We start from the raw sequence: 27,689 nt of genomic DNA on the forward strand, positions 1-27,689 counted from the left end.
CAGAAATGAATTTGTATTCAATTTCCTAATTTTGTAAATCATACGTGAGATCATTTTTTTTTTCATTTATTCGTGTAAAATTGATAAAGCGTAAAATATTCTACCCGAATGAGAAATGTCTGTTTTAATTGAACGAATTATTAACAACGAATAACAACGAAAAAGAATTTTTATTCAATTTCCCAAGCTTGCGATTACTTGTGGGGTCACAAACTTCTCGAAATTAATTCCTGTAAAATCAATAAAGTATGTATATTCCAATAAAATGAAAAAAAGAATTTTTATTCGCGCGATATTCTAACGTTAACTAGCTACGAAATGATGAATTTCTGTCAGCCAATATAAAGTTATTGAATCGAACAGGAATACGAACAATGACTGATGTGACTCGAGCTACGCCGCGCCGCGCCGCACAATTGTCCTTGCTTATTAAAAGAAAAAAAAGTCAATTTGAATCCGGGTAAAATTAAAAGCACTTGTGCGCGGCTTGAATAACAAGCATGTAATAAATTAGCCTATGCAAGTGACTCTGCAGCCGCAACAATTGCCTCGAATGAAAACGTGGCCTTCTCGTTATTGCAGAGTAAATTCTCTGAATCATCAACTAAACATTACGCACCAGTCATCCGGGAACAATTACGTGCGATTAAAGTATTATCTGCGGTATAGAAAACGTCGAGAGAAGCTGGCACGGTTTCGCATGCGAACGGTATCGCCGAAAACAATCCTCTAGGACCGCGGACTCAACACGTGGCAATTCGGATTATTACACTGCTGATTTTCCACAATTTTTATTCGATTTTTAATAACTGCGATATGCTCAAAACGTTTGTTTCAGACGTAGAAAAAATCCTAATTTAAATACTTTTAATTTCAAAAGATCGAAAGTACAAACTAAAAAATGGAAAATCTATGGACGACGCGAACAGACCGAATTGATCAGTGATAATTAAATCGTTAAAATCGTGACTGACAAATTGAGTCCGGGGATTAAATCGCGCGCAGACATTTATTTATAAACGCGTGCATTTGTAGTTACGTTGAATTCATATAATCGTTTAATCTTCCCCAACCCGGGAACAGTTTAGAAGTAGACTGGCGTGTGTGGGGTGCTAAAAAAAGGATCGGAAACACAGCGCGTCTCTTGTAATAAATCGATAGAATACGAGCGGTGCGGTGCCTTCGTCCCTTTAATGATTTAACGCGCGTTTTAACAATTACGAGTTTTAAATTCTACGAGTTCTGTATAGTCTGCAGACTTGACCTCGACTCCGAACTGTGAGAAGTGAATGTAAAGATCGAGTCAAGGACTCTTATGGTATATTAGAGCCAACCTTTCCCTCCATTTTCAATAGCACGGTGCTTTTTTTAACACTCGTTGCAATCGATACAACACAACATCGATAGGAATAATGGAACGTTCTACATAATAAATGTTCATAAAACATGCAAGTCAGTTTGACGTCTTGAAAAAGTTCACATAAAATATACAAAGTAGTGTTAAATATACATATCTGAGAGGATGTATCACAAAAAAGACATATCCATACGGATATTAATTTTTTATCGACCTCCGATAAAAAGCGTTCTCGTAAACCTATGGAATCTTAGAAAAAACAGGAATCCTGTATCTGTCACCACGCTGCCAATCGTTTCGCACAGAAGCGTCCGTATAATAATTTCAACATACATACTACAGAATTTGGAAATAAGAAACCGGTGATTCGACCGTGATTCAGTCTGAAATCTGAAATCCGAGGCCGAGGCGCTTATCACTGAATCGCGAGCGCGACCGATTTCTGTCGAGCCGCGGTCAGACGTAACTTCGTCGCGAGTCGACAGAAATCGTCAATTTCCGTGTATTTCCGGATGTTGCGCGAGGCTTGGTCGCGGTCGCGGTCGCGGTCTCCGTGAAACGGGTCCTCAAACATTCGTGGATAGTCGCGGCGGTGACAGCTGACAGCGCGTGGCAGTGGACGCGAGTGGGCGCGACGATCGCGGACCCGTCGTCGTCGCCGACCGGACCGGTTCGGTTCGTTTACTTTCGTTTTGTTTCGTTTTTGTTAATTTCATACGAAATCTCGACTTACCTCATCGATCGTTGTTGCTTGGTGTCCGAGCCGTCTCTTAGTCAGCTGCTTCTCATTCTCGTTCTGTTCCTCTCCATGTCGGGCAACATTTGACCATGCGTGCGAGAACGTGGCTGTTGTTCGCGGCGATCACCGCCATGACACACGGGCCCGCGTTCCCTTCGAAACGTACATTTCAACTACACTCGCAGAGAAACACGCGCGACATCCAGCGGGATCTTTTTCGACAGCAACAGGTCCCGACAAAGACCCGGTCTCTCCACGCTGTGACACGCGACGTTGTTATTGTTTATTGTTCGAGGCACGCACATAAATACACGCACAACGAGGCGTCGCGTCGTCGCGTTGTCGGTTGTCTGCTGTCGGCTGTCGCCGGTTTCTCGTTTCTCTCGCGGTCGCGGCTCTATTTCGGTCCACTCTCTCAGGTAAGAGAGGAGCGTGATCTCTGACGCTCGGACCGAATGCTTCGCGACACTATTAACCGAGCTTAAGGACGACCACTGTGCCCCGAAAGGGAGCGACAGAGAGGACAGAATGGAGAACGCGTAGACTATGTAGACTGACAATGAGAGAGAAAGAGAGGGAAAGAGCACGCGAGAACGAGAACCCGAGCCAAGCGACGACTGCCCATTATACATAAATAGTTGCGACCGCTAGCGATGGGAGTAATACCCTCGCGACCACCAGGTGGAACGTGTGCTATTGTCGCGGACTCGGTGCCCTTCTAACTAACCTATACGTCCTTGTAATAAACCACTTTCGATATTCAAGGGTTAATATTAATATGAGACGCACCAACTGCTTGTTTACCTCGACCTATTCTCACTCACTTCACGACACTTTTTTTTCGCGAAATTACTTGATGCGATGCAAAAAGGGTTCCTTATTTAACAACGCGTTTGCGGATACTAAAATCATTAGATAATTTAAAAACGTGACACAGAGGGCAGCGCATCTTGTCACGTGAACGATCTTCGATTGGTCAGTTCATACCAGAGAGGTACGTACCCACACTCTAATCGAGTCGAAGCGATGATATTTAATAACATAACACTTTCATTCTTTGAGGGGAAACGATGCGGTAAATATCAGCTTTCTGCAACGACCTCTAACTAAAAATATACTATTTCTTCTTTCTTATTATCGAACTTATCTTTTAATCAAAGTATTCGAGCACAACGATTATAATTCTAAATTTAAGTTCCCTTTTTTATGTAGCACTCACTTACCTAATGATCGAGCGACGCGACGTCGCGTCAACACAATGTTCAGTGGAACAAACAAAAGAGTGGACAGTTTATCCAGTTTGAGATGTCGGTAAAGAAAAGTTCTGAGAATTATATAAAATATCATATTGTATGTCAATGAATTGCAAATGCGTAATGCGTGTAATATTAATACATACATGTAAGGATGTAAGTATGTACACTGTACACGTAATATCGTTTGCTAATCGATGAAGGAAATTCATTCGTAATTAATTCTTTCTCGGGAAACGAATGTTTGTTTTGGTTTCGCGCCAAGTTCGAGGACTCCTGCTTTTCCGCGGTATAATCTTACATATTCCTGACTACACGGATGCCGATAAAAATGACACTGATGCGAACACGCTACGAATACTGTCGCTTTGAAATATGTGGACGCTTCGTTACAGATATAATTATTTAGTAGATACACACCAATTAGTTGTGCGGTCAATTTGTCACTGCATGTGTGGCTGTCAGCCACTATAGCGACGTACCTAAATGAAAAGATTAAATATGTATGTAGGTGCAATACTACATACTAAGCAGAAAATAGATATTCGTAATAGAAGTTATATGGCAAGTTTCCTAAAAATTGCAACTGTCGACGTACCTTCGAAGAGCAATGTATTTTATTCGAACACGAAGTGGAAACTGCTAGAGGCAATTGTTTGAAAATGAGAACATTCGAATCGACGCCGTCACTCGCCGACCCGGCGCGGCTCGACGGGTCAGTCGGAGCGAGACGAGTTGAAAGGGAAAAAGAGAGGAATATTTCACCGGCGGAAGTATGCTGATGCGAAAGAGGGAGAGAGACAGAAACGGAAAACCGCCTAACGTTCATTCTCTCCATCTCCACGGTTCGCGTCATTGTTCCGTCACTGAAGCCTGCCTTGAATTTTAACGGACCGCGGTCCTAACATGTAAATTTGCACGATTTCCTTTCGACAGATGGCATCCGCCAATTTGCCCCTTCCCGCGCCCGACAAAGTGCTATTCGCAATTACAAAACATTCACACGATACTGTTAAAAAGCTGAACAACGATAACTTCTTTTAACGAAAGCAACATTTGCAGTGTTCTGCAATTTACAGAAAAAAATTACCTTAACCAGTGGTCGAAACGTTTCTTTCTCTGAATGTTTATTAATTTCTCTTGCCTGATCGCTTTAATCAGCATGATCAAACGATTTTATTATTGATTAGAATGACAGCTTTGCGAATGATTCTATCGACTACGAAATCTGCTAGGGTACTAAAATTCGTGAGATTTTAAACGCCGCACCGCGCCGTGTTGCTTATTTTCGATGCGGGACGGTTGTTGGCAACGGCAACGCTTGAACGTCTCGCGCCTGTTTATAAGTTTTGGCGCGAATCCCAGGTGTCGTTACGTTCGTTGTGTATTTGCGGAAGGTTAATAAATCGATCGATATTATATGACATCGGACCCGCGATTAATTGACACCAGTTGACACTCTCGACTGTGACGGCGCCGCGCGGCGCGCAGGTTGTTTCTTTCGTTAGTCGAACGACTGTTCACAGGGAAAGCATTGCAGTTGATCGTTCAAGAAATGTAAATGATTTAGAAGCACGTTGCACCCGTAATATCGCATCGATCAGGGGTTAAGCGGGAATTGCGAAAATAGATCGCGTCGAGAAAGCGTTCCAAGATCATTATCGCGGATTCCGGCAAGGCTAAGTTCGCCGGAAGCTATTCGATCACCGCAAGTTTAAAAACAAAGTTCTGTTTTATTTTGTAATTATGTATTATTATACGGTTTCGTACGAAGTAAATCAAATTCTATCAAGAGATCGGAACGACATTTTTTTATCTGTCAATCTTTCGAGGCGTTATTAAAAATTTCTTGAGGTAAAGAGGTTAGGTTTAATGTTTGCCACAGTTTGTTTCGATGAGAGTCTTTATAATCACAAATAAATGTTCTCTCGTAAAATAATAAATAAATGTCGTTCTCTCGTAAAATAATAAATAAATGGCTTTTAAAATGATGAGGTTTTATTAAATGCAACGTAATCCTCTTTATGAAATACCGTGAATATTAAATAATGAAAAATAAATGTTAGATACCTGTATAATGCTGTGCGTGTTGTATGGTTGTGAAGGATAACGTGGATAAAATTAATTTGACTTTTTTATGAAAACCGCGAGAAAGAGGTTATCACGTGTAATGCTGATGGTGTGTGCAAATTGCATTTTCATAAGAGAACTCAAAGTAATTTTTAACGGATTTAGACTCGGAGGAATGAAAAATACATTTGTTCGATATATTGAAATTTCATGTTTACAAGGAAGCTATACTAACTATTCCGAAATAAAATTAAGTAATCAGGCATTTAGAGGCAATCAACAGACGAGACGGTGTTATACGATAAACCGTTTTATTTTAATAATGTGTGTGCGTGTATTTTTGTACAATATCATAATAATAATAATAATAATAATAGTAATTATAGTAGCAATAGAAGTAGTAGAATAATAGTAGTAGAAGTAGTAGTAGTAGTAGAACAGCTGGTAAGTAGTAACAGCGTGTTTTATCTCGCCGGAATCCTCGCCATTAGAGAGAGAGGGTTCATCGCGGTGAAACACAGCGTGCAGACGGTGTCCGACTTCCGGTGTCGTGGTTCCGCTGCCGTTCCGGTCTCGCCCAAGCCAGAACGAGACGAGAAGAGACCCGTAACAGCGGGATTCTGGGACAACGGCGCGCCATTGTTGCCTCTACTGCCGCCACGACTATATTCGATGGTTCGTAGGATGTTTCGAGATTGTTTGATGATCGATCGATTGAATTGGTGGTTGGTTAGGTGCCGATTCGTTCGAGGAGGTGTCTATTCTTCTTCTTCCTCTTCTTCCTCCTCTTCCTCTTCCTCCTCCTCTTCTTCCTCCTCCTCTTCCTCCTCCTCCTCTTCCTCACCCTCGCCTTCTCCCTCCTTTTCTTCTCCACCTTCTTCTTCTTCCTCCTCCTCCTCCTCCTCTTCTTCTTCCTCCTCTTCGAATTGTGGCTCTTCGAGCTCCTCGTCGTCAGCCGCAGCCTTCACGTCTTCTTCGCCCTCCGGGGACTCGGGGTCTCCAGGTTTCTTGCCCGGCCTCTCGCCGAACCACTTCGGCAACTTCGCTATAGTTTGCAAGTAAAACAAACATGTTAGACTCGTCGCGCGAGGATATGGTCGTTAGAGCTCCGGCGATGACAGCGAGGATTTTCCATGCTTATACAGAGGATCTGTGATGGCATGGACAACTACTCCATCGTACCGTTCTCACTGTCGAAGCTTTCGGGTGCTAGCCGATAATATTTTCCTTTCCCAACTAGCGTCGTCAGGGGGTGAATAATCAAAAGGACACTGCTTACACCCAAAAGCGAGCTTACAATGAGAACCAGTCTTTGCGAGTCGAACATATTCGTCTATACAGGACTCTAGTTCCCCGAATCAAAATGAACCGTGAAAGGGTTAAGTATGCGTGAAACGTTGCTCTTTCTTTCTTTCTTTCGTCGAGTGCCGAATCGAAGATCAAAGGTATCGACGCTCGTTACTAATTCCGGGTTGTTTCCCTCCTCGCTTTTCAACGCGTTTCGCCCAACGAAACCAACCAAGTATACCTATCCGTAGCATCGTCTCTGACCCACTTTTCCAGAGAATGTTCTGGCTGATCAGGCTTCACGAGCCGCGAACCGCGAACCGAGCAGACGCATATACGAGTACGTGAAATAATAAACGAGAACTACAGCGGAACGCTTTTTACGCCCGCGTATTTTACTATCTTGCCGGTGCGCGGTGGCACGATAAAAGCACCGTAGACCGCCAACCGATCCATAAATCCTTCGGCTACAAGGTGTCAGGCCCCGATATGTACCTTCTTATTTCCTCCTTGCTGCTTCCGAGTTTATGCATCAACTATTCTCACCTTTTATCGCAAATTTTTATATCGTCCCCTTACCCCAATTATCGTACACATAATTCTCTTCCTCGGTATTATTTTACAAACTTTTCCTTCGATTCTTTGTATACTCGGTGTACCTTACTACATAGATAAAAATCTAGAAATGTTAATGTATAAACTGTGGATAACTGTTTAACTCGTGTAATTTTCCTTATTTTCGCTTGTGTGAAAAATTTCAACACAAAAGGTTAGGTCGGACGGATTTTCCGTTTCGTTTCGAGAATTTGTCAGCGAAATCCGTCGCGTGCGTCTGCTCGACAGCGAGTCTATCATACGTACTCTTCTGACGACCGAGGAATTGCTCCTTCTGCGAAGTCCACTGCTTTTCTATGATCTCCTTTTGCTGTTCGGTCAGGCCCTGGAACACCAACGGAGGAAATCGCATGCTAGGATACATGGTCACACAGGGGGGCACTCGTCCCGGTCTCTCTGCTCGGTTTTATCGGTCCTCGCAGTTTACTCTCGAGGGTTCAACGGGAGATCGGAACGGTATTAACGACTGGTATTACATATATGTACGTAGTCTGGAACCAGCTTCAAGACACGGCTTTCCCGGGACACTGAATCGCTTCGACAACTTGGGTTCAGGGGTGTAGAAAGGGTGTTGGTGACGAAGGGGTTGCGGGGGTAGGACGCCCGTTGGCTTGTCCGACGATAGTTAACGACGAACTCTTGTTACATTAATCCATGTACTCTCCAGTTCCGCAGACCCAACGTTAGTCACTTGACAAGGATGTCTGTGTTGTGACGAGTAAATGTCTCGACATACGTCAACTGTTTTGCTTTTAATTGGCTTTTAATGCAACTTTTACCAACGTTACTCGCGACATTTTTCTGATTAAAATCTCACAAATACGTTGACGAATTAATTTAGAGTAGACATCGCTTTACTCGATAGAGAAACTATTTCATAATATTAGAAATGAATCGATCTCTCGAGTGTGGAGGAACCGGAGGGCTTCTCGGGGAAAAGCCCTATTCGTCAGCGTCGTATTCGATAATAAATTACGATAAACATCGAGGGGGGGTCAAGTGGGGTGAGTTCCTCGCGAGCGATATACGGTATATGTATGTAGATGTGTTGAACTCGATTGTTTTCTGTGTTGTACATCCACTATTTGGTAAATGGGGGTTCAACACGAATTAGAAAAAAACACGATCGTTTCGACGATCTTGAGGACGTAATCAACAGTGACACGGGGGCAGGGAAGTTGTGGTATCATTCAGCAACGCACAAGCAAAACCGTGGTACATATGTATGTACACTGAAACAGTACTCGATGGGACTCACTTTTGGTGCGCTTCATGAACTGTTCTGATTTCTGTTTCCACAGTTTCTCGTTGTACTCCGCTAGAAGCGTGTCTAATCCCTGCGATTCAATTCTTCGCTGATCAATCGTTCCTTTTCTTTTCGTATTTTTTTCTTTTTTTCGTTACAAGTAGCCTAACGAGCTGTGTCGCTTATTTTTTACTATTCTTTCTTTACGATTTATTAGTCGACGAGATTCTCTCGCGCCGGGAAAATTGTTCGAATTTTAATCGATCGAGATCTTCAAACCGTCGACATCTCTTCAAGGGTCTCTTCAAGGTCGCGTTTTCGAGGTTTAACCCTTTAAGAACGACGCCTGTGCACTGTACCGACTATGGCACAGCTTTTAAATGTATTATGTTTTCGCATTTGTTTTGTAGCTCGACTTCGTTGCCGAAACGTTACAAATAATACAACGCACCTCCTTTATGAGATATCGAAAGATTTTAGCAGAGGAGCGTGAGTCGTTCTTGAAGAGTTAACACTGACCAAGCCGTATTTAAATAGTTTAAATGGAGTTTTGAGTCGCCCGAGTGCTCGAAGAATCAGCGATTGTTTTACTTGGAGAAAAGATATACTTACACCCTCGAAGAGCTTCTTCTTGTCGTCGTAGGACCTGGTATCCACGCGACGTTCGTATTTGGAGGCGACTTGAATCTTGGGCTGCACCGAGAAAATAGTTTTATTGTTGCGGAGGCGGAGGAGGATTTATTTCGATCTCCCAGGCTAGGTCTGGAAAGACTACTTACAGGGTACTTGCCGGTGAGGGCTTCAGGGTCAAGACCTTTCTTCAAAGCCTTGTGCCTCAGTTGCTGCTTTTGACGTTCTTTTAATTCTTTAAGCTGCAACGAGAAGCGTTACTTGTGTATCTTTTGCATTTCTTTATTGAAAGAACGCGAGTAACTTATTGTTAAGGAAATTACAAGCTGATGAAACTTGTAGAGAGAGTTTTTCACTCACGTCATAGTCCTGGCGTTTCTGTCGCTCCTCCAGATCGTATTTCTCGGTTTCCAGCTTGACTATAGAGTCCCAGAGTTCGTTGGCCTTGGACCGGAGCTTCTCAATGGACAAACCATCCATTTCCAGGGGTTTGATACGGATGCTCAGCGAGATTTTCTTCTCCTCTTCGAGCTGCTCTTTCGTCTTGTTGCGCTCGAGTTGCGCCGACGTGAGGTTACCCTAATCGACACCGAGAAATCAACAACATTAATTACCTTCGAACACATCTATTCGTCGTTCCTTTTCCCTACCACGAATCAGACTCGCGATAAAATTAATGATTCGAAGAAGGCATTCGTTAAACGATCATTATTGTAATATTTTCAGTATATGTACTCACTGCCAGATCTTTCCTAGTGATGGTGAAGTTAGGGCCCTTCTTGCTCTGGTCCTTCATCGCTTGCATCATAGCTTGGCGTTTCTTTTCCGACTCTTCGAGACGCCTGAACAAGCCAACATTTCATTAAACAACCATCTCTAAAATCGAATCGAATCGAATCCCAAAAGGGACAAACATACTTTCTCTTTTCCTCAATGTCACGTTGTTTCTTCTCCTCTGTAAAATTCAAAGACGAAACGTAAAGAAGTCAAGGTATCGCCTCAGGAACGGAATAAAATATCGAACGTTACCGATTTCACGTTGGCGACGCTCTTCCTCCTCCTTCTTTTTCTGGGCCAATCTCTTCTCCTCGTCCGCGCGAGTGATCTTGCGCTTCGCTTGTTTCTCCTGAAGAATAAAATATCGAATGTACGGTAAAGCGTTCGGGTGCGAGGTCCAAAAAATAGTAAATAGTCTGAAGAACACCGATGCTCATTTTTTTTAGAGGCAGTCAATCTTTTAACCGTAAGGGTGGATTTATAGTGGAGCAGCGAGGTGAGCTGTGCGGTGAAAAAAAAGAAAAACAAAGAAAATACATATGTACTTTTTCATTAGTATGTGTCGAAATGTTGTCACGAATGCTGGTTTCTTTTCACCCCGCGCCGCTATCATCGATGCTCGCAGCTCCACTATAAATCCACACTTAACCGTTTAACGTTTTAGGTGCGCGTTGAAGTTGCAGCAAATTACATTTTGATATCTTTGACATGTTGGTAAAGGTTGATTCGAATCGAACGCATTAGACGGAGACACGTAACATACCTTCAATCTCTTCAACTCCTCCTCCTCCTTGGCTCTCTGCTTCCGCCATTCTGCAATGTATTCCTTGAGCTGTTCGTCTAGGTCGCTTCGCTTCTGTTCCTGCCTCTGCTCGCACCCGGAAAAATAGACATGAACGAACGTGAAATGCCGTTGTTGTTCGTGCAAAAGAGTTGTCCGCGCGTATATGTACTTTTGCATATGTATATCTAAATATCTACGTATTTCTGTATATTATAATATTGTATATGTATAGGAGATCAGCAAGGGATCTCTCCTCACCTTCATAAACTCGGGATTCTCCCCAGAGTCCCTGATGTAGGCCGGAGCGAAAACAAAAGTAACTCTCTTTAGTTCCTGCGCCGCCTCGTCCTCTGAGAGATCTCGCAAGATCTTCCAGAACCAGAACGCCGTACGCCCCACTCTCACGTTCCACTTTCCATTATTTATTACACTCCATCCATTCTCTCTCTTTACTCGGTGGCGAATTACTCTTTTCTTTTCTTTTCTCTTTCCTGTATATGTATTTTATTTCGCATCCTTTTGTAACCCTTTTGTATTCGTTGCGTTTCAGATTCTTTTTCTTTTTTTTGTTTAATTTCTTTGTACAAAAAAAAGGATTGCGTTTCGTCTGACAAACACACACACGCCCGCGCGCGTTTAGACGACGCGCATTATCAGCCAGACACAACAGACAGACAAACAGACACGCAAATGGACGGACAGACGTACAACATACGGACAGAATATCAGTGTACAAAGCGCTCTCGGAGAGAAGGAGATTAGGCGCGGCACAGTGCGTGAGAAACAGATGTGAAACACAGAGAGACAAAGAGAGAAAAACGGTATATAATTGAGGAAGTAATGAGAACGCCAGCTGGGGACGTTAATGAGTTTAGGGTAACTAGGGGAAGGGGGAGAGTTTGCGGCCTCGGAGGAATCTATTAGACCCCTTCGAACAGGATATTGGAAAATTGATGGAGGGTTTTACCAGTGAATTATGCGGTCGCTTGATTTTAAATTTTCTTTCGAGAACCGGAAGAACGTCGTGCATCCCGATTGATTTTTCGCTTAAAATTTTGCAGTCTTGATCGTTCGGAATGGTCAGTTTCCACGTGGAAAATTTGGGTATGTTGGCGACGAAATTGTTCGGGGAAATCGAACCGAGATCAGCTTAATTAACACTTAATTGGCTTGTTGCGAGGGTCAATGCTGATGTTTGATCAAGGACTTGAAAATCCGAGAATTTATGCAAAACAAAAATTGCGAGATTCTTGATTAAAAATTTGATCATTGTCAAATCAAAGTTATGAGGGTCAACGGTGATCCTTAAACGAGGATCTCGCGAGTTCCTCGTCAGCAATATAAATTTCAGAGTAATCGCTTGGAAGCGTGAATGTGTTAAAACGACGGGAAAATGTCGATTTGTCTGGTGAATTTGGAAACGCGTCAAAAATGCAAAGTATTTGCGAGCACGTGTCCGCGACGGATCAATCGATACCTTGTGGATCGAATCCAGGATCGACGATAGAAATCGAGGGTAGAGGATCTTTCTAATTTTAAAGATGACCAGTCGCTCGATTGTCGTCGGGGTCCGCAATGATTCGGGATCAATGATTCAGGAGCTACGGTTTTCGTTTAGTGTTTAGCTTGAGAGAAAGAAAAAAGAACAAGATCAACAATGGTAAATACGAAGCCGCTCGAGTAACAAGCGATTAAGCGTGTTTGTACAGAAGCGATTTTCAGCAAAGGTTTCGAAGAGAGAGATTGGAAACGTTGGACAATACAGCAACAAGAGAACAAGAATACGATCGGTATCCGACAGAAATACTCTGACGTGGTTGTTCTCAATGTATACATATACAGTGAGCAGCGAAATCGAATCAGTGAAACCCAATAAAAATTCAGAGAGCGAAGTTCCAAAAATGTGGTAGAAAATCTCGACAATATTGTATGAATCTAAAAAGAAACGTCAAAGGTTCTTCGATAAAATATGAATTATAGTGGTTCAGATGTATGTTGGTGCAAAATTGAGTCAAGTATAAAACAATTAAATACGACTGAGTAACGTAAAGTGGTCCTCTCTCGAGTTCTTCGCGATCCCTTTGCAATGAACGTGTAAATAACGATTTTCTAGAAAAATGGTTCCAATTTTGCTGCTCACCGTACTCGTATATGTACATATACATACTATATGTACGTCTCGGCGGGAAATCGTTGACAAAGCTGACTGTTGAAATTTGCGCATTAGCTTTGTTCCCGCGAGACGCGCCGCGCCGTGTCCGACGCGAAACAGACGACGATAAAAACGGTAAAACGGAAGAGACGCGCAATCTTCTTCTCGTCAGACATTTCCTTCTTCATCTTTACCAACGCGAGAGTGCAAGCAACGTCGGTGTCGTCGGTCGTTTGTCAATGATTATATCGATAAACGCCGAAAAAAGCGTCGGAAGCCAAGGAGCTGGCCAGATCACAGAAACGAATTCGGGTATCGACGGTCGTGTCGTCCTGGGGGCCACTGAATCGCAAAATCATCCTATCTACCGCATAGACAGTCAATCGGTTCTGTCCGAAATAATTTGCTAATGTTTCCAAATATTTTCTGTTAATATCAGTCGAAAATCTCGTTGAACACAGACTCGAAGTCGATCGAGTTCAATGACAAAAGCCGCGAGAAAATGCCGAGTGCGCGCGGGACCTCTTCCAAAATTTGTCCTCGGTCAGTTTATTCTCTGATTCTCGGCTCGCGTCGAAATCATAAACAACGTTTAACACCGTTGGCAGCGAGACGGCTGTTACGCAACGGTATTGCGAAACCAGCCGGACGAGAAAACGATTCGCCTCGAATTTCGCGGACTCTCGCGGATTTTCGCCGATTCGGTAGCCCCCACTGATTCTGCTTTTCTTGCGAACAAACAGATCGAGAACGACAGGGAGCGGTAATTACGCTGGCCAACAATTTGAATCAGCTCTCTTTCACGGTCTGACAACCGGTAGACTGATTCTACTCAATTTTTTTGCGAAATTCAATTTTCTAGAAGCAGGCGGACTTCTCAACTTTGAACATTTCGCGTGATAAACAAACGTGAAAAATCTAGAACGTATAATTGTCTAGAAGTCATCGAAACCGATCAAGGTAGTGAAAATCTATGTCGGTCAGTGTCACCGGCGAAGGTCGATTATGGTGCATAGTGGGCACGATTAACAGAAACCGCGACAGACTCGAGGGTTTTTGTTTTGGCGGATTCGAAGGGTTTTGGGTGGTGGTGCACGAAGATTGGCGGAAACAAATAAAAACAAAGTACAACATCCAACAACAACACGAGCCCTGGATACGAGCAGGACACAGAGCACAACAAAGTGAAACGACACCAAAGAGTGGTTGGCTCGAGCGAGATCAACGAGACAATCGCCGATTAATTGTTTTGTTTTCGTGTGTGCACGCGTGTGCTTCGACGGGCACACGGGAAAATAATTATATGTACAGAGAGACAGAGAGAGAGAGTAAGAGAGAGAGCCGTTAATTCGTGATTGATTAATTCGGGGGGCGAGCACAGAGAGACAAAAAAGAAAACACCGGCAAGTCTGGGGGAGGGTGGAGGGCGGAGAGAGCGAGAAGAGACAGAGAAAGAAAAAAAAACATGAGCGGTTTGGTGGTTTTTTGGGGTGTTGGGGGGTCAGCTGTTCATTCGAGCACCGAGTCACGGTTTGATTAGAGCCCTTTTTTGGCAGGATCGAGACTTTGGAGCTTACGTTTATACAAAATACAGAAACACCACTGTATGCGTGCTTGTGTGCGTGGCACGTATCACTGGTATGTATGCGTCGCGATTCATGCGTGGACACGAGGAAAATCTAGAGAGAAAACGTGAATAACATGCGACGAAAATGGTGAATGTTGTATAAGGGGCTGACGAACGATTTACCATGTACGTACTCGTATGCGACACGCTGGGCAGAGATACGGTCATTCTTTGAATGCAGGTGATCGTTGGATGAACATTTTTGGAAATACGTGTGACAAAAATTTAGATTAATTGGACAGGACGAAGGTGTTACAGTTCTTTGTATATAGGTGACGGTTGAACACTACAGGAGCACATTGGCAACAAAAATGTATACATACAAACAGTTTCCAGCAAAGACATTATAATTCTTAGGAATGTAAGTTGAAACAAATAGGTAAGGAAGATCTATAGAAAAAGTTTGACGCGTTAAAATTGATCGAATGTACAAAATTGTGAAAACATGTAGAAGTATAAAATATTGTAAAAAAAAATCGGTGAAATGTAATTAGAAATGTTCGTATTTGCATTATCGTATATAGAATATGATAAGTATAAGGAATCTAGGGTATTTGCAAAGGGCTCTGTTGCCAGCCTGGTAGCTCACCTAGAAACAAAGAATCGATTTTCCGTGGAGCTTTTCTCGAGCGAGAAAAGAGTAGGATCGGCGAGGTGAATCTATTGGATCGGAGAGAGGTGTGAATGCATGCTGTTGGCATGAGCTGCTCGCAGACAATGGTCATGTTTTTCCGGCGAGCCGTTTGTCCGTTAATTAGATTGCATCTGTACGGAACGTGGCGCGTACCGAACGAGCGGACACCTCAGCTTCGGTATAAGAATAAACCGCATTACGTTATCGTACACATATTTATGAAACGTTTGGCAATCGTCCAGCCGCCGCGAGTTATATTAGTTGCATACTACCCCTTATGCAACACGGCCGCCGTATAACACGGTCAAAAGCCTGAAAAGATTTTCGGCTGAGCAACAACCTTGCCGACACGCCGACAAATATTCCGAGCTCCTCGCGGTGATGATCGAACACGACTCCACACGGTCAAGAACCTCGAAGAAAAGAATTACAGAGTGGACGAAATTTTGTCCGACAAAGTCGTCAAAATAAAATGACAGCGATCTGCTTTGAATCGGCAGAACGATCAAAAAAGACGTCTCGAATCGATAGAAATATCGATGTACCGGGAGTCTCGTTCCCGCCAAAAGTTCGAACAAAAGCGCGGACTTTGAGGGTTCCAGGGGGCGATTGTGAGAGCGGCCGAAGAACAAAGAAAAGTATTATTGGCGAATATAAGAAACCAGCTCGAGATGTCAACTTACTTTTGGGACGCCCTACCCCTACAAAAAAAGAAAGGAAAGGCAGATTAATAACGGTCGATACACATCGTTCCTCGTTTGCTTGTTTGTTTTTTTTTTTTGTTTGGTGTGTTGCTTTTTTTAGGACTGCACAAAGCCGCGGGAAAGTACGTTCGTTCGCCTTTCTTTCGCTTTCGTTCGTTCGTTCGGTTTTGAATCCTGCCTCGATCGGACGAAAAGAAAAAAAGAAAATTGAAGGTGAAAAGCATCGTCAGTGTCAGCGGTCGACGGACAGCCTGCCGCGTTCCACCCGCGTTTAACCACTCTCGTTTTACCCAGTTCCACAATTTCCAGCGAATTTGGATCTCGTGGCTCTCGTGGATTTCGTAGAGGGTGGGCGCGAGAACCCGAAAATGTGTCGGACCGAGTCGGGTTATCGAAAATTTCAGGATTCCCGAATAGGTTGGGATTTTCGACAATCTTCGGAATTGGGGATGAGATCATTTGGGTCGTGGCAAGAATTTTTTTGGGATCAGGCCCGACATTTTCGGATCCTCGCGCACCCCTAATTTTCATGGATTTCTCTCGCGGTTTTCCACGAGCCGGCTCGCGCATCGTTTCGTTTATGCGAAAAGATGAGAACCGGCAGCCCACCGTCTGTCTTTCGACTCGAGGACCTCGTCACACCTGGCTGTCTTTTATGGTACAGCTACTCGCAAACCGTTTCCCCGGTCGGGCGGTTCCCAGGTGCGAGAAAATTGAACGATCGTCATGCGACAGATGCAGTTTTGCGCAACAGAGAGAGGGATAGTGAGATAGTTGCGTGTGCTGATCTGTGTGATCGTGATCGTGATGTGTGGGACCCGAGTGTTGCTCAGACGCGGCTCTCTTGAAAAGTGAAACCGACGCTGTCGATCCGATTATGATTGATTAACACTTTACCGACCGGAAACCTATTAACGGGCTTTCGAATGACTATTATGCTTGCTGCAAAACGTGCTTCCAACTTTATTTTTACCCGTTTTCGCGACACGAGGAATTGCAAAAATCTGATTGGAAATTGCCGATCGGCGCTCGGCGCGACCGCGTTTCTTTCGTTTTCTGCCAAACAGTATGATACACATTCAAAATTGACTATGCTGTAAACCGCAAACTGTAAATAAGTAATCTACGAAGCTTCCGACAGTATAAATTTCAGTTTAAGTAAAGCGTTAAAGCACGCGTCATCGTTATATTTTATCAGAGAAGTTGGAGCTGCCTGTCTATCGTGACGTTCTTAGCGAGGACATTAGGCTCGTCGGCGTATAAATAATCGCGTCGCGAGAGAATCGACCGAGAATATTAACGGAGGCCTGGTTTCCGAAATTAAATCCACCAATTAAACCCGTCGTTTCACTTCTCAATCGGCGCGCGCGCGCGCTGAATATGTCTACGAGAAAAATATGAAACCTCGAGTACCCGATGATGAAGACTAATCCAGAAGGACTCTCCGATAACCTCAGGATTTTCGAAAGTGGCGAAAATTCTGGGAAATCCCGTCCCGGTCTCGAAAAAAATTCTGTACCCGCCCTGAACATCGAGTACTTGAGATTTTTCAGTTTTTCTACGGTTCTATTGGCCGCGCGCGTGCATTTTGCTCGCGTTCGAGTTTGATATTCGTTTGACAGGTCGCGTGTGCGTATACTGGATCATGTTTGTGGATGGATAAGGGGTTGTAGCGATATAGAGACAAACTCGTTTGACCATCGACAACAACAACATCGACACAGCACCCAAAAAATGGGACGAACCAGCAGCGACAAAAAGAAAAAAAACGAGACAGAAACGGAACAGTGAAAATCGGCAAAAAGACGCCAAGAAAAATCGACACGCAGAGAAACGTCTGTGTTTTCATATATACACGGAGTATATATGTATACACTCCATATGTATATACTCCATATATGTATATACATAAAAGTATACATGTATGTATGTGTGTATGTGAGTGCGCGCTCGTCTAAAACACAAAGAGAGAGAGCTGCACTTGAGTCGCGCGCCAACAAAATTTCTTCTCCGACGACGACGACGACGACGACGATATATAACAATAAAACCAACGTCAGCAAAAAAAAAACATTTAGGGCAAAAATGAGTTATCGGTTGGCGAAGAAGAGCGCGAAAAAAAGTGAAACTAGCGAGACTGACAATGAGAAAGAAAGAACAGGTAAAAATCAGGTTGGAGAAGCGCGACGAACGAGAAGCTGACACGTTCGAGTCGCATCCTCTCTCTTTCTTTCTCTCTCTCTCTCTCTCTCTCTTTCTCTCGTTCGACAAAAAAAGAACGAATGAAAAAAAATCAAGAAGCTGAAGAGAAAAAGTGTCTTCGAGACCAAAGTACGAATACGTAACGTGGAATATAATGTATAGGCGATCTACGAACAATGATCTCAAGTGAGGCTAAGAAAGAACACGAGACAGAACAGTGAAAAAATAAAGAGAACCGAGGAAAAAAGAGAGAAAGTGAGAAAGAGAGACGACATGACACCAGCACGGGCACGTTCTCGCTTCCAAAGAGGTGATTTTTCATTGGGGGAACGTTTGACTCGAAAATTCCATTTGCTAGGAAACAATTCTCTCTCGCGACGTTCTTTTTTTCGGGAATGAGAGAGTCCCGCGGGACGTGGAGATGAAAAATGCTTTGACAATTACGGAACAAGCTTTTAAAGTTTGTCGCGAGATACTGTCACCTTGTTAATAGATAACGTTAGTGGCCATTAGAACATTTTAAAACGTCCTCGCCGCGAAAAATCACCCTCTTCGCACCAATTACCGGGAATTAGTCGCGTCTATGTACAACGTTTACTGGTTGCGTGTGGCGGAAAAAACAGGGGACGGAAACTATCAGGCTCCGATATGGCAGCGATTAAGGCTGCAACATCAACGGCTGCGGACGCTTCATCACCGTACCAAAGGTAAAACGTCCCCACATGGATATTTTTTAAGCGAGTCTTTAAGTTGGACGCTCGTTGCGAATGATTCATTTAAATCAAGATCCTGAAGAATCAAAGATTCATCTTTGAAAAGTGCAATACATATCGGTATTGATTTTGTTTTTCAGCGAAACGTTCCTTCGAGGGACCATTTTCCATCGTTGTTAATATATTTTTGAACATGAAGATTCGAGAATGAAGAAACTGAAAATGTGTAGGCTATCAACGTACTGTATTGAAGTTCGTTAGCTGAAATGTATAAATTCCAAAATAAAATTATCGAAGATTCAGCTTGCAGAGGATTGTAAAAATGCAGAAGCTGAAAATGTCCGAGCTTTGAATTGACTGAAGCTAGGTTCATTAGATAAACTTCTAGAACTCTAAAATAAATTCTGCGATTTGAAACACGAAATCACTGAAGATTCAGCTTGCAGAGGATTTGAAAATGAAGGAACTAAAAACGTCGAAGCTTTTAATTTACCGTATCAAGGTTCGTTAGCTGAAATGACGGAATTAGCAACTATATTCCGCAATTTGCAAAGTTAAATCACCGAAGATCCAACTTGTACAGGCTTCGAAAACAAAGAGACTATAAATGTCCTCGCTTTGAGTTTATATCGAGGCTCGTTGGCTAAAATGGCATAATTGGTGAAACGGTTCTATGATATGAAAAGTTAAATTGCAGAGGAACTAAAAACGTCCACTGTTTCAATTTGTACCAGCGATCGCTAACTAAAATTGTCTAATTCACGAATTCTAACTTAAAATGTTGAGACTCTTAATTTGCGTCAAGATTCGTCGACTATAAGTTTGGAATTTCCAAAAGAATTGAATTAAATTTATCGAAGATTTTCATCTCCCGGAGGCATTAAAAATATGAAAGGATTGAGAACATCAAGATTTTCAATTTGCTCGAGGTTCGTTGAAATTTTGGAATTCACAGGTTCAGTGATTCCGAGAAAGAAATTCCGCAAGTGAAATGGTAGAAGGCCCGCGGCCGAATAATTGGTCCGGACATCAAAGGAACGTGGCGCAGGCAAACAAAATCCTCGGCGATTGGAAAACGCATCTCATTAGAGAAGTGGAACGCGTTTATCCGAGGGGGACTGTGACGGTACAACAGCGTAAAACAATATATGTATGTAGTAGAGTATAACGTGGACGGACGAATCTCGCAACGAAAGGTGTCTCGTGCACGTGTGTCAAAATCAAAACTAAAACAACAAAAAGAAGAGAAAGAAGAAGAAGAAATAGTAGTGGAAGTAGAAATAGAAGAAGAAAGGTAACGGGAAAAAAACTCGTAAAAAAGTAGAAAAGGAATAGAACAGAAACTGAAAAGAAAAACAAAATGGAAAAATAAAACAACATTGCGTGAATAGCGACCAGAGACTTGTAAGAGCGGAATAGCAGACGTACAAGAAATAACCGGAACCCGTAGAGACAAGACAACAACGATTTGGTTAGACGATTAACAGCGGCGAAGAGGTGAAACAGAAAGAAAAAAAATATAGTGTATGAAAAGAAAAATAAAAACAAAGAAGTAGAGAAACAGAGAAGTGAAACACAGCTTGTTTGCCCGCGCAAGACAGGCGATATACAACAATATTTGTGCAATTTGTGATTTGCCGGCGACTTAAAAACTTACTCGATCTTCCTCTCCGGTTGCCTTCGATTTTTCGAGTATTTGTGATTCGCGTCGGTCGTTCGTTCGGTCGATGGTGATTTCGATCGATCGGTTGGTATATATTTTGTGTATTGTATTGTGGAGATTTTCGGGCGTAGGGGAGTAGATTGGAGAGAGGCAGATTGAAAAAACAAAACAGAGAAACGAAGATCAGAGAAAAGCAAATCTGTCGAAAGGAGAATAAACGACCCGGTTTTTCGTTTGTCACCGGTCGACGGGATCGGTTGTCGGCCGAATAATTCGAAGGCACTCTCTAATTCGAATTCAAATTCGAATTCGAATTCATTCCCGAGCTAATCCACCGAGAAACGGTTCTATTCCGATCCGATCAGGATCCAGATCTCGGTGGATCCTTTCGCGATTCGTTTTCGCGATGAATGACTCGCAAAAATAAAAGAGAACGCTGCTCAGTCTTCCCCTACAGTGAAAAGCTAATTGTATCAAACTGCTGTTCATTGTTTCAAGTTTAATATTACTGGCACGAAAAGTTGATGCAAATTCCAGCTTGCAGGGAACTTTTATCGTTAATTTTCGCGCTGAAACGCAGCATATTCGAAACAATTAATCGATCCAACGTACGACGAAGACACAAAACGAGCTTTGCAGTCACCAAAACGCAAAAGAAGTGGCTTCTCATTTTTGTGAGTCATTGCGAGTTTTTCAAATTTGTTTTAAGGAATGAAACGCCCAAGCAACCGACCACCGTCACGGAATTGTCCGATTCGTGTTTTCTGCGTGTTTCCCGCAAACGAATGCCGCCCTTTTCGATTCGAATGTGCTCGTTCGAGGTCTCGAATGTTCCGTTCCGATTCGCGTTCTAGCAAAATCCTCCGTAAATCCAGCCGGATTTATGACACCGGCGAATTAATATGTAACTAGACACACATTCGAACACGCCGCGCGCCATTCGTCTGCTCTATTTTCGTGAGAGAACCACGACTGGTCTAATTTTAACGATGGTTTCGAGAGAGATCACTCTAGGACGACGTGATTTTTCGCCGAGAATTTTTCTGCGAAAGATGCGCACGAAAAATAGGAAAATTCTTTTATAACGAAGTATCGAAGCGGAAATATTGTCGATAACAACAATACGGCAACGATGGAACTGTTTGTCAAGTGGAATGGATCTCGTTGCGGACGATTCTGTAAAAATTGGAAAAATGGCAAAACTTCGAAACGTGGCGGAAAATTACGTACGATAATAGTTCAACGAAGCTTTCCTTAGAAATATTTCCGAAAAAATTCAATTTTAAATATCTTTTAGAAAAACGGTGCTACAGGCCGATGTACCCTCAAACACGTTTAAAAAAATATTTGAAGCGACATTGAAATTCCAGTTTTTGGTCGAGTCGATGTCACGAATGCCCATTTCAAAATAAAAAATTTACGAAACTGTAGTATCCGTTAATTTCTAATCGAGCACGAAGGATGGTCAGTTCGAGGAATAAAAAATATGTTAGGCTAACGCGTATGCCGAGAGAACAGAGAGCTAGGCTTAACCGAGCGTCCTATTTTCGTGAAAATGTCTGTTCTAATTCTAACCGTGGTTCGTTCTTGGTGAACGCGTGTGCCGTTTAAGTTTCGCGTCTGTCGATGGCTGTGTGCCTGGGATCGCGATAGTTGCACAAGGTTTGCAATACGTTCACGCTCAAAAAACCATTCCGCGGCTCAATGACGCCTAAACGATCGGCGACGGACCACGCGATCACCTCGACGAAATCTCATGAACGCATAGTCTCGTTATTATTAGAAGCCGGTCCACCGGTGTACACCTTGGGGAAAACATTCGAAACCTCTATATGCGATCTGCTCGTCAAGTTCGAAGCTAAATAAATATTAGGTCGGCTACAAAGTCTGTGTTTCATTCCTCATTAGAATCTGTATATGTATATCAAATTTTCCGCTTCTGGTTGTACACCCAAGAAAGAGGAGCTGCTCGGGAAGCTCTTTCTTTCTTTAATCGTTTCGACAGGCCGAAAGCCGAAAGTATACATTTTACACGGCCATATCCATACGCGAACCAAAACACTTCGTAACCAGCCTAATATTTCAGAACCGAGATAAAAAGGAAAGAAGCGGTACATATGTATTCCCTGAACGAAGCGAGCCAACGAGAAAAACAAGTAAAGAACGATCTCTCTCGAAGCGCACAGATGATTCCAGAAGGGAGGCGTCGCGACGCGTCGATCGTCAAAGAGAAGATCGAATCGATCGCGCAGGATCTCGACGCTCTTATCGTGGGGATTGCGAGCCCGAGGTTCTCGGGAAAACGAGATATCGAACGGAAAAAAGTAACCGATAATAAAACGAGAGACAATAAAATAAAAAAGAGAAGACTCTCCGGAGGATATACTCCGCGCGTTCGTTGCGGACGTCTAAACGTAGACATGCCTCTGGAACTTACTTCCTGTAATGAGAAAACGAGAGAACACGCTGGTTAGTTGTGTATGTGCTACAAGGATAACAACAGGATTCGTTACTCGGTTATTAGCGGACACTTACGTTTCCTCGACCACCTCCTCCTCGCTGCTGCAAAAGAGAAAAACGGAAAACGGTGTTTGTTAGCGAATAGGGTGTACACGGGGTTTCAGGGGTGTGGGGGCACGGTTTTAATCAACAAAAGACAAAAAAATGAATATAACTGAAGAACATTAAGTTGGGGGAAGGGGTGGGGTGGTGGTGGTGTAGCGACAGAGCATCGCATGATCGTCCCGGTGCTAAAAACGCGTTTGCTCGCGGTGTACGGTGAATAATTAACACGGCTCGTCCGGTATTCATGAAAGTTCACGGTGTCTAAATAAGGGAGCACACCGCGCCGGGGATCCAATATGCACGAGCCCGTGAAACGTCTCCGTGTCTTATCTCTCGACATTTTTGGACCCGTCTCTCTGTCCACCCAACTGAATATAGACCCGGCTGAATCATCCGTCGATGTACACAATGTCCCCCACCCGCGAATTTTCACGATTCCGAAATAAACCGAATTATCTAACCCCCCGTGCAAAATTTTACTTCTATCCGCGCGAGCTAGAACGTGGGCGGTCCACGGAGGATCCTTCGACCTTAACACTTAGATCAACGAGGCAACGCGACGATTTTACATTACAGTTCTCCTTGCCTTTGTTATCTCCATTGCTTTCTGCCCTAGAGGAATCTTATTTTTACGACGTTCCGACTGCGGATTTTATAATTGCAATCTCGATAATCTCAAATTTAACAAATTTATAATCCGTCATTTTCACAGGTCCCCAGACACTCTATTGCAAATATCTTTGTGAACTTAACTAGCGATACCAATTTCACGCTACAGATTTAACGCTGTGCGTTCAGAAATTGGGAAATGTCGGAGACACTGAGCGAGCAAACGCGTTTTCAAAAGAGCGATCACGACCGAAAGGGTGCTATCGATCGTGCAAAAACGGTTAACACTTCGAGATAGAGATACGTGGTTCTGGGGGTTGGGGGGAGGGATGGTTCTTTCACAGCGAAACTTGGGGGTTGGACAGTTTTGGGGCACAAGGGGTACGTTTTCTTGATTTTTGATCTTACGTGTACGCAATTTTTGTTGGGTATTGTTCATAGTGTGAGAACGATCGAGGGATCTCGACGATCCTCGACCTCGTGCCGGCTACCGATAGCTGTCGCGAATCTGTGAATCTGCAAGCCGATATCTGCGAGTTCACGGATTTCTTGCGGATCGCTAACGAACACGATGAACCAGGAAATTTAATTGGTCTATCGGTGACAAGACTCCGCGCGGCACTTCCCTGGCCTAACGTGCTAGCTTTCGCTTATGGCTTATGGCTTATGGCTTATGGCTTATGGCTTACGATTACGCTCTCGATGACACCCACAGTCACTCACAGTAGTATTCGTTAGAACTAATCTTAAAAAACTCATTCCATCTCAAAGTAGAGAATAAATTATTTAAAGATGGACCGAACGAGTCGGATTCTTTTGAGAATCTCGAACAATTGATTGACTACGAAACGTGAAAAAAATGAGAAATTTTTCGAGTAAAATGATCCTCCTAACTTCTGAAAAAAATTCAAGTCGTTTATTGGTCCGATCCTAAAAAAGTTATTGCCTTTTTAAGAGTGTCCGAATATTATTGCGAGTCACTGTACACTGTACACCGTACACTCCCAGTCAAACACGTGTGGTACCTTTAAAATCTCGGTGACAATGTAGAATTTTTGTTTTTGCAATAAATAAGCAGAAATTTGTCACGTTAGAGAGATTGAAGACAGCACACCTGTGTTCCACCTTTTCGACTGCAAGAGTCAATCGAAAGCCGACGTTCCCAGCCGCTCGACCACCGCGTCCGGCCGATCTCGTTTCTCGGATGATCGAAGATCGATTAGTTCGATGCACACGTACTTCGTTTCTCCTTCTCTTTGCGTACACGCGTAACATTCGATTTATGGAACCTCGTGCCACGTTTTTCTTATTTCGCATATGGCCGAGCAGCGATATCGAGTACGAAGCTCGTAGCGATCGAAGCGGCGGAGAACGTCGCGTCGTTGCTCCGATCCGATTACACTTGAAAACCGTCTCCTGGAGACCGTTGGCAATACTTACGAGTATTGTTCCTCGTCGTCAGACATGTTTGCGGGTGGTTAAGGTGCTGCAACACGGAAACAGAGCGCCGATTAGCACAGCCGAGCAGCAAACAGGGTTCGGTTCAGTTCACAGCCTGTCGGCCACGATCTCGCGCCGCGCCGCGTCGACGCGAAACGAGCAGAGACGATCGGATTTTCCGCAACGATACCTCCCGAGAGAAGCCTCGATCTCTAATCTTCCCAACGAATCTCGATATCTTCACCGAAAAGATTATCTCTCCCCGACGCGATCGCACGTTTATTTCCGGGTACAGAAACTCGCACCGGGTGGACACTGGGGGAGAAAACCCGATAAATAGAAAGCGGAAAGGGCAAAAGAGAATTCCTGACGATCCGATCTCGTTCCTCTGGCTCGTTCGCGCAGGCGCGCCAATTTCTGTCGAATTAAATGCGAGAATGTGCAAGCGAAAGGGGTAGAAAGTGCGAGGGTGGCGGCCGGCCGTGCATAAATCGAACCTTGCTGGCGCGCGAGAAAGAAGAGGCTAGAAAAGAAAGGAAGTCGAAGGGGCGAGAGACGATGCACTGGTGCAAAGGTAATCCGATATTCTGAGACGAGAAAGAGAGTGCCAGTTTGCTAACCCTGGCCGCAAGCTCGCCGTCGCAAGCTCTATAAGGAGCCATCCCCTTCTCTTCCTCGTCGCTCTAATTTTAGAAAACCGACTCTCTACTCTTCTCTCTCGCTCTCTCGCTCTCTCCCTTCGTTTATCCGGCCTTCTCTTTCCCTCTGCCCTCCCTCTTCTGCTCGATTCTCTCTCTTCCCCTTTTTCTCGTAAAACCTCCCTCGCTGTTCGCACCGTTGCGACGTTCGGTCTGTACCCTCCTACTCCTACTCCTCCTCTTCTTCCTCCTCCTCCTCCTCCTCCTCCTCCTCCTCGATATCTTCGTCACCGACAACATTTCCGGTTCCCATCCTCCTGGAGAACCCGGCGCCAGCTTCTCTAGCTACCATAATCTCCTCAACCTGCGCAGCAAGGGTATCCGCGGTACATATATCAAATGTGGACTCGGACCTCGGACCTATTCGAGCCTGATCGCGCGGAACAACGCAGACGAACAATAGCCGGATACCGAATCGGGAGATGTTAAAAGTAGAACCTGTCGCGCGACGGAAACGAAACGTTCAAAGTCCCTGATGGACCAGCGTGGGTGCAACAACAACCAGTCAACATTACATAATTGCGCGTGCCACTCACGGATGCCTCGAAACGGGATATCCGACTCGGAGGAACTGTAGGCACCACGTCGCGTCGCGGCGCGGCGCCATGCTTCTATATCGGTACCCGCCGCGCCGTCTTTCGAAACCCCGAGGCGATTCCAAACGGTTCTGCCTACACGAAAAACATCCGAAAACACTTTGGTCCCACGAGATTATCCTTCACCGAAAGCATCCAAAGATACCAAAAATTGTCCTCGCCGTATTTCAAAACTCAAAAGTAATTTACTCCCGCGAGTTTACCCGCAAATCCTCCGCGTTGCTATTACAATTTCCAGAACCAGTTTCGAAACACGTTCATCCAGGGTTTGCAAATTCCCAAAACGATTACCGTCGCGTGTCGCGTGTCGCGTGTCACGTGCCGACGAAGCTAATCCAAAGGGTAGCAAACTCGGGCAGCTTCCGCGTTCATTGTTTAAGCTCGCCCGGAGGAATCGATGCGGTCCAACTTGCCCATAGACGAACACGAACTTTCAGCTGGAGGCGAAGGTAGTCCGATCTCTCGGAGATCTCTGTTTTCGGTCGATTACTACGACGCTCGATCTAATCGATCCTCGGGTTAGCGGCATCCATTCGTGCTCTCGAGCGTGAGAGTCCTGGGACTCTGGAACTACGAAGCTTATCGGGAACCAAGCTTATCGAGCTTTCTAGAGGCGCAAATCCGTTTTTCCTTTTCACTGTGCACACTGTCTCGGAGGATGATGTAGATCGTGGACGATTCTTACGGCAACGAAGAGTCGGGGGGGAAGAGGAGGGCTCACTGATCGAGATTCACTGGATCAAAAACCGTGCACGGTCGCACCAATATCGCGGCTCGCGGCTCGCGGCTCAGTTCGTTTACACTTGATCGGTGGAGTCTCGGCGCGAGTAACGTATCGGTTAAATCGAATTTGCAGCACTAATGAAAAATTGATGAAACTTACACTCGAACGGTGTGAATGTGTGGTGGTTGGCTATGTGTGACGGACGGTGTGGGTGGGTGGGTGGATGTGTGTGTATGTGGTGGTACGAGGGGTGATCGCCTCTCCGGGGCACCAGCCGAGCAACAGATGCTTCTCCAACGACAGGCACGCACGAAGAGAGAGAGAGCTTTTTGCTGGTGGAATGTGGAGTCCGCGACAGCTCGAGCGGCTCTGAAGTCCTGCGGGCAGAGTCTGGACAGCACCAAGACTCGGGACGATGATGCCTATGCGGCTCTCGGCCGAGAGACTCGATCGCTCCCTTTCGTCTTGCTATTAATAGATAGGAGATCCACACGTCCGTGGGGCGCGAGCGTGATACGATCCTGGCACCGCTACTATTTTCGTCCCTCCTTCTTAGATCCCGCTTCTCGCTCGATGTAAGATCGCCCGCCGCCCGCTTTTCCCG

The 27,689-nt window shown here is 44.3% G+C and overlaps 1 protein-coding gene across 5 annotated transcripts; it reads right to left on the reverse strand.

The window, feature by feature from the left end:
- Positions 1–5,713: 5,713 nt before the first annotated feature.
- On the reverse strand, positions 5,714–27,460 carry Tpnt (troponin T, skeletal muscle). 5 transcript variants are annotated; one of them, XM_076443350.1, is made up of 13 exons: positions 27,245–27,460; positions 25,068–25,113; positions 15,855–15,872; positions 11,017–11,047; positions 10,738–10,842; positions 10,227–10,323; positions 10,116–10,152; positions 9,937–10,039; positions 9,558–9,776; positions 9,347–9,439; positions 9,180–9,260; positions 8,580–8,658; positions 5,714–6,464 (listed from the first exon to the last, which is right to left on the reverse strand). In XM_076443350.1, exons 2-13 carry the CDS (start codon positions 25,091–25,093, stop codon positions 6,178–6,180), a joined length of 1,176 nt encoding a protein of 391 aa, XP_076299465.1. In that variant the 5' UTR covers positions 25,094–25,113; positions 27,245–27,460; the 3' UTR covers positions 5,714–6,177. The 5 variants fall into 5 exon arrangements, with proteins under 5 accessions (XP_076299465.1, XP_076299459.1, XP_076299472.1 ...); XM_076443344.1 differs by lacking the exon at positions 8,580–8,658 and adding an exon at positions 7,568–7,646 and having other exon boundaries at positions 27,245–27,455; XM_076443357.1 differs by lacking the exons at positions 8,580–8,658; positions 15,855–15,872 and adding an exon at positions 7,568–7,646 and having other exon boundaries at positions 27,245–27,455.
- Between the last annotated feature and the right edge of the window lie 229 nt (positions 27,461–27,689).

The sequence above is a fragment of the Lasioglossum baleicum genome, chromosome 2 (genome assembly GCF_051020765.1).
Source record: "Lasioglossum baleicum chromosome 2, iyLasBale1, whole genome shotgun sequence".
Classification (NCBI taxonomy): Eukaryota; Metazoa; Arthropoda; class Insecta; order Hymenoptera; family Halictidae; genus Lasioglossum; species Lasioglossum baleicum.

What these genes read in the sequence shown, in the direction of transcription:
- Tpnt (XM_076443350.1), bottom strand. Translation starts at nt 25,093, where the DNA reads ATGTCTGACGACGAGGAACAATACTC. An exon ending in GACATTGAGGAAAAGAGAAA is followed by an intron (nt 10,040 to 10,115) that starts GTATGTTTGTCC and finishes TGGCTTGTTCAG; the next exon opens with GCGTCTCGAAGAGTCGGAAA. An exon ending in GTTCATGAAGCGCACCAAAA is followed by an intron (nt 6,465 to 8,579) that starts GTGAGTCCCATC and finishes TGCAAACTATAG; the next exon opens with CGAAGTTGCCGAAGTGGTTC.